A 15,674-nucleotide genomic window follows, 5' to 3' on the forward strand; every position below is an offset into this window, starting at 1 on the left:
GTTCAAGCCCCATGCTGGGCAGAGTTTACTTAATTCAGGGCTACTTCAAATTAAATGCAGGACTGATAAAAAAGCTGTTTAAGGGGTGCCTGGGTGGCTCCGTTGTTAAGCGTCTGCCATCAGCTCAGGTCATGATCTCAGGGTCCTGGGAAAGAGCCCACATCGAGCCCTGCACTGGGCTCCCCACTCGGCAGGAAGCCTGCTTCCTCCTTTCCCACTCCCCCTGCTTGTGTTCCCTCTCTCTGTGTGTCTCTGTCAAATAAATAAATAAAATCTTAAAAACAAAACAACAACAACAAAACTGTTTTAGAAGGTATCAGAACAGGAGTGCCTGGGTGGCTCAGCTGGACGAGCATCTGACTTCAGTTCAGGTCATGATCCCATGAGCCCTGAATTGGGTTCCCCACTCAGCAGGGAGTCTGCTTGTCCCTCCCCTACCAAGTGCATGTTCTCTCCCTCTCTCAAATAAATAAAGGAAGGAAGGAAGATATCAGACTAGTAGAACCTCTCCCTTGTCTCAAGCATTTATTCAATATACATTTACTGAGTACCTACTAAGTAAGAAACACTCCATTAAGATGTTAGGAAAATAATCATAATAACGATAGCATATATTATTAGCACATCTACCTACCTACCTATGTATTTAGTGTATAGCACATCTACCTCCCCTACCTATGTAAGCCGCTTTAGTGTATCACTGGGAAATCCATCGGGCTCTCTTCAGCAGGGAAAGCACTCTCCTCTCTAAACTTAATTAACCCCTCCTTTAAAGCACTCTCAGAAGGTAAACTTATTATCCCTCCCCAAATCCACAGAAGGTAGGTATTATTATCCCTTTACATAGAGAGAGAAATGGAAACACAGATTGATTAAATTATCTAAAGTCACAGTCAGTAAGGGGTGGAGCTGGGGCTTGAATCCACATTTTTTTTTTTTTAAGTCATCATCTCACGGTTGTGGGATCAAGCCCCACATTGGGCTTTGTGCTCAGTGCAGAGTCTGCTTCTGATTCTACCTCTCCCTCTCATGCTCTTTCTCAAATAAATAAAATCTTAAAAAAAAAAACAAAAACAGGAAAACAGTGGCTCCACACACAGCATGGAACCCAACATGGGGCTTGAACTCACAATCCTGAGATGAAGACCTGAGCTGAGATCAAGAGTAGGACACTTAGGTGAAGAGGCAAGAAGGCGGATGAGTAGCAGGCTGAAAGGACATCTGGTCGTAGGAGTTCAGCTAGATAGCTGTCAAACCATTCTGAACACCTACAAACCGAACAGAAGATCAAAGAGACGAAGAGCAGCAATTCTAGGAACAGAAAATTGACCACTTTCTGAAAGGCAGGATGCACAGAGAAATGAATCCAAAAACAACAGGAAGAGAGACCGTGGGGGGAGAGGCCGGACACCAACTACAGAGATGCAGCCAAGGAGTGAGTTCTCAGCTTGGGGTTACCTTAAACTGTGATCCGAGGCACAGTCAGGGCACTGCTCATTGAGAAGGGACCCCACAAGTGGCAGATCCAAGGAGACTCACCTCTCTCCTCTGGAGGCAGGAATCTGCTGGGTTTGGAGACTCTAAACAGGGCTGCACGCCAGAGACAGAAATGCTCGGTCACAGGCCAGGTGAGCTCAGAACACAGCCGGAGACCAGGGAGATGGGATGGATTAACCCTTTTTCTCTGAGGGTGCACTGAGAAGCAGGCCCCAAGCTCTCAGATCCTACGGGGCCGGAGATTGGGAGGCTACCATTTTCATTCCTGTCCTCCAGAGCTCTACAGAAAGCGTTCAGGTAACAAAAACTCCCAAGAGTGAACTTGAGCAGATTTCTTAGACTGGCCCCTGGCAAGGGCAGTGCAACTCTGCCTGAGGCAAAGACATTTGAGAACTACTACACCAGGCCCCTCCCCTAGAAGAAGATCAGCAAAAACATCCAGCTAAGACCAAGCTAACATATCAAGAAGAACAGCAGAACTCCAGAGCTAGGGGAAAGCAATGCATGGAATTCATGGCTTTCTCCCCATGATCTTTAGTCTTGCAAAGTTAATTTTTTTTAATTTTATTTTTTTCTTATTCTAATTTTTTAAACTTTTCATCTTTTAATGCTTTTTAACTAGTTTATCTTAACAATACCTTTCTAGAGGCGCCTGGGTGGCTCAGGGGGTTAAGCTTCTGCCTTTGGCTCAGGTCAGGATTTCAGGGTCCTGGGATCGAGCCCTACATCGGGCTCTCTGCTCAGCAGGGAGCCTGCTTCCCCTCTCCCAACCTGCTTATCTGCCTACTTGTGATCTCTGTCAAATAAATAAAAATCTTAAAAAACAACAACAGTACCTTTCTAAAAAAATCTTTTTAAACCTTCATTATCATAGTCATATTTTATCCTTCATTGTATTTAACCTTATTTTTTTATATACATGTAGTTTTTTTTTTTTTTCTAAAAAATCTTGGGATACAATTTCTTCCAATAGATCAAAATATACCCTAAATCTAGCACAGGGCTTTGGTCTAGTCTCCAGCCTGAGCACATTCTCTCCTCTTTTTTTTCTTTTTCTTCTTTATTTTTCCAACCAATTTATCTTATCAATTCCTTTTTTAGAACTTTTTAAAAAACTTTTATCTTTACAGTCATATTCCATCCCTTCATTTTGTTTACCCTTATTTTTGTATATATATAAGTTTTTCTTTCTTTAAAATGTTGGGAGGTAGTTTCTTCTAAGAGAACAAAATACAAAATCAAGTGGGTGGCTCTGTTCTATTCACCAGTCTAACATATATTGTTTCATTAATTTTTACCCCCTTTCTTCTCCCCCCAGTTTGGGGTCTCTTCTGATTTGGTGAGATACCATCTCAGCATACTTTTTCTGGGGTATTTGCCACCCTTTTAGTATTTTATTCTCTCATTCATTTTTTTTTAAAGATTTTATTTATTTATTTGACAGACAGAGATCACAAGTAGGCAGAGAGGCAGGCAGAGAAAGAGTGGGGGAAGCAGGCTCTCTGCTGAGCAGAGAGCCCGAGATGAGATGCAGACTCGATCCCAGGACCCCAAGATCATGACCCGAGCTGAAGGCAGAGGCTTAACCCACTGAGCCACCCAGGTACGCTCGTTCATTTATTCTTATCTGAATAAAATGACAAGACAGAAAAACTCACTGCAAGGAAAAAAAAAAAGAAACAAGAGGCAGTACCAATGACTAGGGACCTAATCAATACAGACATTGGTAAATGTCAGATCTAGAGTTCAGAAAGACGATTCTCAAGGCACTAGCCAGGTTCGAAAAAGGTATGGAAGCTATTAGAGAAATGCTTTCTAGAGAAATAAAATCCGTTTCTGGAGAAATGAAAGAAATAAAATCTAACCAAGCTGAAATTATAAAAATAGGTATTAATGCAATCAAGAATGGAGGCTCTTACTGATAGGATAAATGAGGCTGAAGAGAGAATTAGGGATACAGAAGACCAAATGACGGGGAATAAAGAAGCTGAGCAAAAGAGAGACAAACAACTACCGGACCACAAGGGGAAAATTCGAGAGATAAGTGATACCATAGGATGAATTAGAATAATCAGGATTCCAGAAGAAGTGAGAGAGAGATGGGAAGAAGGAATATTGGAACAAATTATAGCAGAGAATTTCCCTGAGTTGGCAAAGACAACAGGCATCAAAATCCAGGAGGCAAAGAGAATCCTCCTCAAAATCCACAAAAATAGGTCCATACCCCCTTATCTAATAGTAAAACTTACAAGTCTCAGTGACAAAGAGAAAATCCCAGAAAGACCCCGAATAGCCAGAGGAATTTTGAAAAAGAAAGCCAAAGTTGGTGGCATCACAGTTCCAGACGTCAAGCTCTATTATAAAGCTGTAATCATCAAGACAGTGTGGTACTGGCACAAGAACAGATAAACAGATCACTGGAACAGAATAGAGAGCCCAGAAATAGACCCTCCACTCTATGGTCAACTAATCTTTGACAAAGCAGGAAAGAATGTACAATGGAAAAAAGACAGTATTCAACAAATGGTGTTGGGAAAATTGGACAGCCACATGCAGAAAAATGTGGACCATTTCCTTATAACACACACAAAAATAGACTAAAATTGAATGAAAGACCTCAATGTGAGACAAGAATCCATCAAAATCCTTGAGAACACAGGCAGCAACCTTTTCGACCTCAGCCATAGCAACTTCTTCCTAGAAACATCACCAAAGGCAAGGGAAGCGAGGGCAAAAATGAACTATTGGGACTTCATCAATATCAAAAGCTTTTGCACAGCAAAGGAAACAGTCAACACCAAAAGACAAACGAAGATATTCGCAAACAACTATCAGATAAAGGGCTAGTATCCAAAATCTATAAAGTACTAATCAGACTGAACACCCAAAGAACAAAGAATCCAATCAAGAAATAGCAGAGGACATGAACAGACATTTCTGCAAAAAAGACATATGGATGGCCAACAGACATATGAAAAAGCGTTCCACATCACCCAGCATAAGGGAAATACAAATCAAAACCACAGTGAGATACCATCTCACACCAGTTAGAATGGCTAAAATTAACAAGTCAGGAAATGACAGATGTTGGAGAGGATGTGGAGAAAGGCGAACCCTCTTACACTGTTGGTGGGAATGCAAACTGGTGCAGCCACTCTGGAAAACAGCATGGAAGTTCCTCAAAAAGTTGAAAATCAAGCTACCCTATGACCCAGCAAATGCTGGGTATTTACCCTGAAGATACAAAGGTAGTGATCCAAAAGGGCATGTGCACCTGAATGTTTATAGCAGCAATGTCCACAGTAGCCAAACTATGGAAAGAACCTAGATGTCCATCAGCAGATGAATGGATAAAGACACACATACACACACACACACACACACACACACACACACACACAGGAATACTATGCAGCTATCAAAAGAAAGGAAATCTTGCCATTTGCAATGACGTGGATGAAACTAGGGTATATGCTGAGTGAAATAAGTCAATCAGAGAAAGTCAATTATCATATGATCTCTCTGATATGAGGAATCTGAAAGGCAGAGTGGGGGTGTCTGGAGGACAGAGAAGGAAAAATGAAACAAGATGGGATCAGGAGGAATACAAACCATAAGAGACTCTTAATCTCACAAAACAAACTGAGGTTTGCTGGAGGGGTAGTATGGAGAGGGTGGCTGGGTTATGGACACTGGGAAGGGTATGTGAGTGCTGTGAAGTATATACGCCTGACAATTCACAGACCTGTACCCCTGGGGCAAATAATACATTTTATGTTAATAAAAACAATAAAAAAAAAAAAAAAGAGGACACTTAAGCCACTGAGCCCCCCAGGCGCCCCTTGAATCCACACTTTTTTTTTTTTTTTAAAGATATTTTTATTTATTTATGTGACAGAGAGAGAGAGATCACAAGTAGGCAGAGAGGCAGGCTGGGGGTGAGGGGGAAGCAGGCTCCCTGCTGAGCAGAGCGCCTGATGCGGGGCTCGATCCCAGGACCCTGAGACCATGACCTGAGCTGAAGGCAGAGACTTCACCCACTGAGCCACCCAGGTGCCCCGAATCCATACTTTTAACCATTTAACTATATTGCCCTTTATAACCAAGTCTCTGCTCTCAGGGTATTCACATAAAAGAGAACAAAGCAAATAGGAAAAGAATTATTCCTTCATAAAGACACCGAGGAAAACAGATGAAACTGAAAAACAGGGGCGCCTGGGGGGCTCAGCTGGCTAAGTGTCTGATTCCTGGCCCCCAGATCACGACCCAAGCCAAACTGACAGTTGGACACTTAAACCACTACACCACCCTGGTACCCCTAAGCATCCAGACTCTTGATTTCAGCTCAGGTTTTGATCTCAGCATTGTGAGTTTAAGCCCTGTTTTTGGCTCCACACTGGGGATGAAACCTATTTAAAAGAAAAAAACAAAAACAAAAATCCAAAATTGGTAATACACTCATATGAGACTATAATGTCTGAAAGAGAGGGAATGTTCAGGAACAAAAGAGCTCTGAGAAACTGAAATTGGGGGCCACCTGGGTGGCGCAGTGGGTTAAAGCCTCTGCCTTCAGCTCAGGTCATGATCCCAGGGTCCTGGGATGGAGCCCCTGCTGAGCAGAGAGCCTGCTTCCTCCTCTCTCTCTCTGCCTACTTGTGATCTCTGTCAAATGAATAAATAAAACCTTAAAAAAAAAAAGAAAAGAAACTGAAATTGGAAACTGAATAAAAAGACTGATATATATATATATATATAATACATATATCTTTGACCTTATATATATGATATGATATATGATATATATAAGGTCTAAGATAGATCCCAATTGAAGTAGAACAAAATTATAAAGAGGTGGAACACAGAAGAAACAATAAAAAATTAAGAGGCTTGATCCAAGAGGCCCAATATGTATGTAAAAGCATTCTAGAGAGACCAGCAATGGAGGAGAGCAAAATACCAATAAAGCAACATAAGAAAATGTCCTAGAATGGTAAAACTGAGTTTCCAGATTGAATGAATAAAAAAGGACCCACCATCAAGGCCCATAAGAACACAGGGTTAAAGATTCTAATAGCTTTCAGTGAGTAAACATATACCGCATACAAAGGCTCAGATACCATGGGGCACCTGGGTGGCTCAATTAACCAGTCAGTGACCACTGGTTTCAGCTCGAGTCCTGATCTCCGAGCCCATAGGGGGCTCCCTGCTCAGCATGGGTCTGCTTGGGATTCTTTCTCTTTCTCTCTCCTGGGTCCATCCACCTGCTTGCTCACACAGGTGCACAAGTGCTCTCTCTAATAAATAAATAAATCTTAAAACAAAACAAAACCCACAACAAAGGCTGAGTTACCAGAACAGCATTCTATCAACCAAGTGTGAAGACAGAATAAAGGCAAATTCAGGCTTGCAAGGTTTTAAGCTATCTACTTCCAAGGCACTCTCCTCACACACACTGTGTTATAAAGCTATCCCAAGCCTGGCTTCATGAAGGACACACTTAATAGCAACTAGCATATTCCCCACCAAATGGCAAGCAAAAAATACAGTAATTACTAGTACAGTTTGGTGTCACTGCCTACATTCCTCCCAAGGTACTGCCCGTTTTAACCACCATCACTTCTGCAGTATGAGCACAAAATCAACACAGTGACAAGGGTAAACAATATCCTACTATTATTATGAAAACAGTTTTGACCTCATAGACCCAAAATATGGTCTCTATTTTGAGAAACACTGGATGAGAAAAAAGTTATGGACATTTACCTGTTTCTTCTGTTCAGTGGGAGACCTGCATTTGGCACCAACCTTCTCAGCTTCCTCAAAAAGGCTGTCAACAAAATATTCACAATTTCTTTGTCGATCATCACTAAGAGGTTGGTTGTCAGATCCTGTTTCACAAACCCTACACACACACAAAAAGAAAATTAAGCACTACCATTACTTTTCCAAAAATTTACATGAATTTCTAGTTAAAGGGTCCTAAACGGAAATGCCTCCAGTTCCACAGTTTAGACCCACTTCTAAATTAAGATTTTAGCAGATACGTGAACTTGGGAAGTCATTAACCTTTCTGGTCCAGAGCAGGGTTTTCTCAACTTCAGTCTATTGACATCTGGGGAGGGATAATTCTTTGTTGTGTGGGCTGCCCTATAATCATAGGATATTTGGTAGCATCCGTGGCCTTTACCCACTAGATGCCCAGATCATGCATACTCTACCCACCCCACCTCTGGTGTTAAATACCTAAAACCATCTCTAGACATTGCCGGGTATCTTCTGCAGGACAAAAATCTTACCAGGTCGGGGCGCCTAGGTGGCTCAGTGGGTTAATTAAGCCTCCTCTGCCCTCAGCTTAGGTCATGATCCCAGAGTCCTGGGATCGAACCCCAAGTTGGGCTCTCCACTCCGTGGGGAGCCTGCTTCCTCACTCTCTGCCTGCCTCTCTAGGCTACTTGTGATCTCTCTCTCTCTCTGTCGAATAAATAAATAAAATCTTAAAAAAAAAAAAAAATCTTACCAGGTCGAAAATTACTGGTCCAGAGTTAAAAAAAAAAAAATTCTTCCCAAAAAGCTCAAAATAGCTTTATTTATTAATTCTTGAAGATTTTATTTATTTGACAGAGAGAGAGCACAAGCAGGGCAGCAGAAGGGAGGGGGAGAAGCAGGCTCCTGTCCTTCAGAGCAAGGAGCACGATGCAGGGCTTGACCCCAGGATACTAAGATCACAACCCAAGCTGAAGGCAGATGCTTAACCAACTAAGCCATGTACCCCTCAAAATAGCTTTATAAGGGGTTACTATGTATCTTCTGGTAATAAAAAAGCATTTTTTAAAAAGATTTTATGTATTTACTTGAGAAAGAGCAAGAACATGAGTTGCAGGGAGGGGCAAGAGGAGAGGGAGAAGCAGACTCTGCACTTAGAGGGGAGCCTGAAGTGGGACTTGATTCCAGGACCCTGGCATCATTACTTGAGCTGAAGGCAGACCCTTAACCAACTGAGCCACCCAGTGCCCCAACAGAAAGCACTCAAAACTAAAGGCGATAATGTGCCAGAACAGTCCTAATCATAGTTTTGATTGATTGTATACTTCACAGAATGAGATTTCCCACTGAAGATTTTTGATTTGTAGTAGTTTGACATTCAGTACTATTTTTTAAAAAATATTTTTATTTGTTTATTTGACAGACAGAGATCACAAGTAGGCAGAGAGGCAGGCAGAGAGAAAGAGGGGAAGCAGGCTCCCTCCTGAGCAGAGAGCCTGATGCAGGGCTCGATCCCAGGACCCGAAGATCATGACCTGAGCCGAAGGCAGAGGCTTTAACCCACTGAGCCACCCAGGCGCCCCTCAGTACTATTTTTTAAACTGAGATATAATCAACATGTTAGTTTCAGGTGTACAACATGATTTGTATTTGTATATACTATAAAATGATTACTACAGTAAGTCTAGTTAATATCTATCACCATACACAGAGAAATTTTTTTCTTGTGATCAGAACTTTTAAGATGTAATTTTTTGGGCAACCTTCCAATATGCATAGAATATTTTAAACTATAATTGCCATGCTATCTATTACATTCTCATTACTTATTTTGTAACTGAAAGCTTATACCTTTTGCCTACCCTCTACCTACAAGTTTTCATTTTGCATTTGTATTTTATTAAGAAATATTACTGAAGGGACGCCTGGGTGGCTCAGTGGGTTAAGCCGCTGCCTTCGGCTCAGGTCATGATCTCAGGGTCCTGGAATCGAGTCCCGCATTGGGCTCTCTGCTCAGCAGGGAGCCTGCTTCCCTCTCTCTCTCTTCCTGCCTCTCCATCTACTTGTGATTTCTCTCTGTCAAATAAATAAATAAAATCTTAAAAAAAAAAAAAAGAAATATTACTGAAGATTTGGTTTGACAGGAAAGATGGTTTCTGACCAAACTTTTTAAAGTCATACAGAAAATTCATACATGTCCTGAAGTGTAACTTCTCAGATTCCATAAATAGTATTTTTACAGCTCTCATACTGTGCCAGGAACTATAAGGTAAGATACTCTCAACCACATTTTTAGAGGAAAGAAAATGAGTCACAGAAAGGTTAAGTTAAATGAGGTTAGAGGTAGTAAGTGGCAAAGACAACATTAAAACACTATTAATCTGCCTTCCACATCTTGTCTATGATATGCTATAAAGCTTCTCTTAACAGCTAACATTTATTAAGCATTTAATATATTTTGAGAACTATTTTAAGTACTTTACATGAATTAACTCATTCAGTCCTCACAATGATCTAGAAAGGCACATACTGTTTATCCCCATTCAGCACATCAAAAAAACACTTAAGCCAAAAAAAAAAAAAAAGAGGGGGTGCCTGGGTGGGTGGCTCAGTTGGTTAAGTTTCTGCCTTTAGCCCAGGTCGTGATCCTGGGGTCCTGGGATTCACGCACATTGCCAGAGCTCCCTGCTAAGCAGGGAGCCTGCTTCTCCCTCTCCCTCTGCTTCCCCCTCTACCCCTAAGCAATTTGCTCAAGATCACAAAGCTACTCTGAGGCAGAGTTGGAAACTGAACCAGTGCCTGTGCTCGTCATCACTGCGCCAGACAAAATAGTCATCTCTATGTTATTATTAAAATGCTAACACTCAGAGCAATATTTTAATTTAGGTATACGCTTTTTACTCTTCTAGGTAATCTCTCTATATACATTCTTAAGATGCTTCATATTATCACAAGGTATTAATTATGCCTTTCTGAAAGCAATGACACACTTTTTACATAAAAATAATCACATCCTAAGATGATTTCTCACAATACTAATGATCTTCCCCTCTTTAATCAGTATAGTTATGTAGCAGTAGAGGATCTTGTCTAATGAGAGTTCAGGCTTTGGTGTCTGTATTTAGGTACTGAGTCACACTGACTTTGGGCAAGAAACCCAGCAGCCTCTACGTGATTTGGATTTTTTCATCTGAAAAATGCGGATACTAAGCACGTTATCTTATGGTTGCTGCGAATATTACAGCAAAACACATACAAAAGCAATACCTGATATACAGTACATCAGTACACATGCTGGCGCACGGTATTAGAAATGTATATTATTATTAGGACCACTGAATGCTCTCTGCTATTTGCCAGGGAAAAAATGGACTTTGGCTGCCTCCATCTTTTCTTTTTTAAGATTTTATTTATTTGAGAGAGAGAGAGAAAGGCAGAGGCAGAGGGACAAGCAGACTCCCGCTGAACAAGGAGCCCAATGCAGGGCTTGATCTCAGGACCCCAAGATCATAACCTCAGTCAGACATTTAACAAACTGAGCCACCCAGGCGCCCCTGGCTGCCTCCATCTTGACCTCACTTTCTAGTTAGGTTCTTTCAAGATTGTTTCTTGGCTCCGGTGAAAGACCCTAAGGGCAAAGCATCCCCCCATGGGAACTGAAACTACCCCTCAAGCAATAAGGACTGCCTTGAACTAGCAAAGACCCACCCCATAACTGACTGACTGACTCCAAGACAATGAATGATCAATTTGACCTTCACAGCCTATGTGCACACACCCACCCACTTTTGTCCCATAGTTACCTTAAATAAACCTAGTAGGATTTTTGACACTCTGGAGACAGTATGAAACGCTGGTCTGCTGTCTTTTCCAGCACTGGCCTCACTGAAATAAATTCCTTTCCTGTTTCACTGCTTTTGGATTTTGTCAGTGTCCAGTGCCTGAACCTGGTATGTTTGGGACCCTCAGAACCAGGTGCTCGTGCACCCGTGTCCCAGCTATAAGAAAGCAGTTAATTAATAAAAAGACAATAAAGCTGAGCATCTAAAGTAGCTTTAGTCTTTTATCTTACCTATTTTTTTTAAAGATTTTTATTTATTTATTTGACAGAGAGATCACAAGTAGGCAGAGAGTCAGGCAGAGAGAAAGGATGGGAAGCAGGCTCCCTGCCGAGCAGAGAGCCCGATGTGGGGCTCGATCCAAAGACCCCGGGATCACGACCTGAGCCTGAGCCGAAGGCAGAGGCCTAACCCACTGAGCCACCCAGGTGCCCCATCTTACCTATTTGATATGCAAATTCTATTAAGCCTCATTTTGTTAATTCAAGTCATTCAAACATTTATTGAGTACTTTATGGTAGGTGGTGAGGAGATACAAAGATGAGCAAGAAATAGTCTAGGTTTTTGTTTTTTAAGATTTTATTTATTTATTTGTCAGAGAGAAAGGATCGCGAGTGAGTACAGGCAGACAGAGTGGCAGGCAGAGGCAGAGGGAGAAGCAGACTCCCCGCTGAGCAAGGAGCCGGATGTGGAACTCGATTCCAGGACGCTGGGATCATGACCCGGAGCCGAAGGCAGCTGCTTAACCAACTGAGCCACCCAGGAGTCCCAACAGTCTAGTTTTTTAAGAGATCCAGAGTACGGGGTGTAGAGATGCATTATAAACAGCTCTATGCCCACAAATTTGGTAACTTTGATAGTCCAATTCCTTGAAAGGACAATCCACCAAAATTTTAGGAACATACACAAAGGCTCGTATCTATTATGAAAACTGAGTCAATAATTCACAATCTTCCAAAACATAAATCACTAGGCAGAAAAGATTTCACTAGTGGGTGGCTCAGACAGTTAAGCTTCACTGACCGGACCATCTATCTGCGCAGGTTATGACACTAGGGTCTTGGGACGGAGCCCAGTGTGGGGCTCCCTGCTGAGGAGAGCATCTCCCTTTCCCTCTGCCTCTCAGCTCAGTCCCCCACCAGCTCCCACATGCACCTGTGTGCACATGCACTCTCTCCCTTAAATAAATAAATAAAATAAAATCTTAAAAACGTAAAAAAATTTCACTAGTAAATTCTATCAAACATTTAAGGAAGAAATACCAATTATCTACAATGTCTTCAAGGGAATAAAAGCAAAGAACTCTTTTAACTCCAATTCTTTGTTTTGCTCAGGTAATGATCTCATGAGGCTCTCTGCTCAGTAGAGTCTGAGATTCTCCTCCCTTTGCTCCTTCACCCGTCCCCCTATTTCTAAAATTAATAAATCTTTAAAAAAATAAAAATAAAGTTAAAACCAGACAAAGACATTTCAAAAAAGGAAAAAAAAAACCAATATTGATGTAGTTTTTGAATATAGGTGAGGTCTGGAGCCAACAGCCGAGGAAGAATTTTTGAGACTCCTTTGGTGCAGAAATGGTGATTTTATTAAAGGATGGGGACAGGACCCACACAGGGAGAAAAGAGCTGTGGCTCAGAGCTTGTGAGGGGTGGCCAGGGGGAGATAAGGAAAAAGGGAAGTTTTCAAAAGAACTTTCATATGCTAAAGAGGATCTACAAGATACCTGAGGACTTGCCTAGGTTAAGTTAAGGTGGTTTTTCCCTCTAATAAAGCAATTAACATGAAAATAACTAAGTTTGCTTCTGGATGTTAGGGTTTTTTTTTTTTTTTTTTAATTTTATTTATTTATTTGACAGAGAGAGATCACAAGTAGGCAGAGAGACAGGCAGAGAGAGAGGAGGAAGCAGGCTCCCTACCAAGCAGAGAGCCCGATGCGGGACTCGATCCCAGGACCCTGAGATCATGACCTGAGCCGAAGGCAGCGGCTTAACCCACTGAGCCACCCAGGCGCCCTGGATGTTAGGGTTTTGATAAGAACCTTTTTTTCTGGTAAATCACTAAGTCGTTTGTAAACTGATGAAGACTCCTGGACTGTGGTCTCTATTAACCGTCTGCTTTTTCCTTCCCTTAGTTTAAGAGCAGGCAACAGTGCCTGAGAAGTGTACACATTATCCCACCTGGGAGCTGGGAGGTTATGAGGTGTCAGCTTGTGCTTTACCCTCAGCTTGACTTCTGCTCCCTCACCAGTATCTCTCATGAACACAGATGCAAAAATCCTTACTGCAACCAAGTAGGATTTATTACAGGCATGCAAGGCTGATCCAACATGAGAAAATCAATTAATATAATCCATCGCATCAATATGCTATAGCAAATCATGATCATATCAACAGATAAAAAGCATCTGACAACATCCAACACGCATTCTTTTTAAAATTTTTTTTTCAACTTTAATTAATATATAATACATTATTAGTTTCAGAAGTGGAGGTCAGTGATTCATCAGTTGTATGTAACACTCAGTGCTCATCACCTCACGTGCGTGCCCTCCTTAATATGCCCATCATCCAGTCACCCCATCCCTCCACCGACCTCCCCTCCAGCAGCCCTCAGTTTGTTCCTAGAGTTGAGTCCTTTATGGAAAAAGCTAGTATTTTCTGAATTAGCTTGGAAATTCTAAATTGCAGTTCAAAGGCACATCTTAAAAACCATTTTCTTTTTCATTTAGAATTAAAGCTTGGTTCTAACTTCTATCTCAGAACACAGTGAGAATTAAACATAGTACAAAATATTGCAATAAGGACCATGTTTTAAGAAATATGCTTATCCTAAGCATAAGGAGGCTAAATATGGCTAGGTCTGATGTCCAACACTCATTGTTGGTTAAAAACCCTCAGCAAACTAGGAACAGAGAAGAACTCTCTTAACTTGATAAAGAACATCTATCTACAGGAAACCCACAGCTAACATCACACTTTACGACAAGAAACTAGATGCCCTCCATCAAAGATCAGGAATCAGACAAAGATGCCCCTACTCACTATTTCTCTTCAATACTATATTCGAAGTCAGTAAAACAAGTAAAGGAAATAAAGTACACAGACTGGGAAGGAAGAAAAAAAACTGCAGATGACATGACTGTGTACACAGAAAATCCCAAACAACAACAACAAACTCCTGGAACTAAGAAGCAATTTGAGCAAAGCTGTAGAAGATTAATATATAAAAGCTAAGTGCTTTCCTATAAACCAACAATAACTACTACCTGGAATTACAAGCACAACACCTGGCTGGCTCAGATGGAAAAGTATGCAGCTCTTCATTTCAGGGTTGTGAGTTCAAGCCCATATTGGATACAGAGATTACTAAAATAATTATCACATCATAAATAAATAAATAAATAAAAGAAAGCACAACCCCATATGCATCAGCAACATTTGTCAAACCCCAAAGAACATTACAATTCAAAAATGGGCCGAAATGTAAACTACAATTAATGATAATGTATCAGTATTGGTTCCAAATTATAACAAATACACTACATAACACAAGATGTTAATAATATAGGAAAATATGTGCGCTGGGGAAGGGGAGGATGGGAATATGGGAAGTGTATTTTCTGCTCAATTTTTCTTTAAGCCTAAAACTACTCTTAAAAATAAAGTTTATTATTAATAATTTTTTTAAAAGAGCATGAAAAGAGGGGCTCTTAGGTGGCTTAGTCAGTTAAGCATCCAACTCTTTTTCTTTAAGATTTTATTTATTTATTTGACAGACAGACATGGTGAGAGAGGGAACACAAGCATGAAGAGTGGGAGAGTGAGAAGCAGACTTCCCACTGAGCTGGGAGCCCATGCAGTGCTCAATCCCAGGACTCTGGGATCATGACCTGAGCCAAAGGCAGCTGCTTGACTGACTGACCCACCCAGGCGCCCCTAAGCGTCCAACTCTTGATTTCAGCTCAAGTCATAATCTCAGGGTTGTGAGATCAAGCCCTGCATCAAGATCCACACTGGGTATGGAGCCTGCTTAAGATTTTCACACTCTCGCCCTCTGCCCCCCGTCCCCCATGCACTAAAATAAAATAAAAATTAAAAAGAGCATGAATTTAATAAAAACTTAAAAGGCACTTGGGTGGCTCAGTCGCTAAGGGTCTACCTTCGGCTCAGGTCATGAGCCCCCCGTGGGGCTCCCTGCTCATTAGGAAACATGCTTTCCCTCTCCCACTCCCCCTGCTTGGGCTCCTGCTCTCACTGTCTCTCTGTCAAATATATAAATGAAGTGTTTAAAAAAAAAAAAAAAAGAAAGAAAGAAAGAAAGACATTCCTGACAGAAAAATGGGAAAGTACACCATATTTAATTCTTTATTATTTATAATACAGGGAATCCCTTTGTATTCTACTATATTAAGATAGAATGCAGCAAAATCCCATGGCCATATGAATTTATGAAGACTTTCCTTAACACTAAAAATATTCAGACAATTTTATTATTTCATCTATGCTTTCTACTCCATCATCCTTTCCCTTACATGTCACTATCCTTTTATGATACAATTATCAATACTCCTCTCTA

General features: G+C 41.1%; 1 protein-coding gene across 4 annotated transcripts in view; it reads right to left on the reverse strand.

Moving 5' to 3' along the window:
• UBXN2A (UBX domain protein 2A) overlaps positions 1 to 15,674 on the reverse strand; it is a 53,193-nt gene that overhangs the window by 20,855 nt on the left and 16,664 nt on the right. For all 4 annotated transcript variants that reach the window (XM_004745892.3, XM_045079320.1, XM_004745894.3 and 1 more), the window contains exon 3: positions 7,261 to 7,399. In XM_004745892.3, coding sequence (XP_004745949.1) covers positions 7,261 to 7,399 — 139 coding nt within the window. The remainder of the gene's footprint in view (positions 1 to 7,260; positions 7,400 to 15,674) is intronic.

The sequence above is a fragment of the Mustela putorius genome, unplaced genomic scaffold (assembly GCF_011764305.1).
Source record: "Mustela putorius furo isolate JIRA1106 unplaced genomic scaffold, ASM1176430v1.1 tig00000281_pilon_pilon_pilon, whole genome shotgun sequence".
Lineage (NCBI taxonomy): Eukaryota > Metazoa > Chordata > Mammalia > Carnivora > Mustelidae > Mustela > Mustela putorius.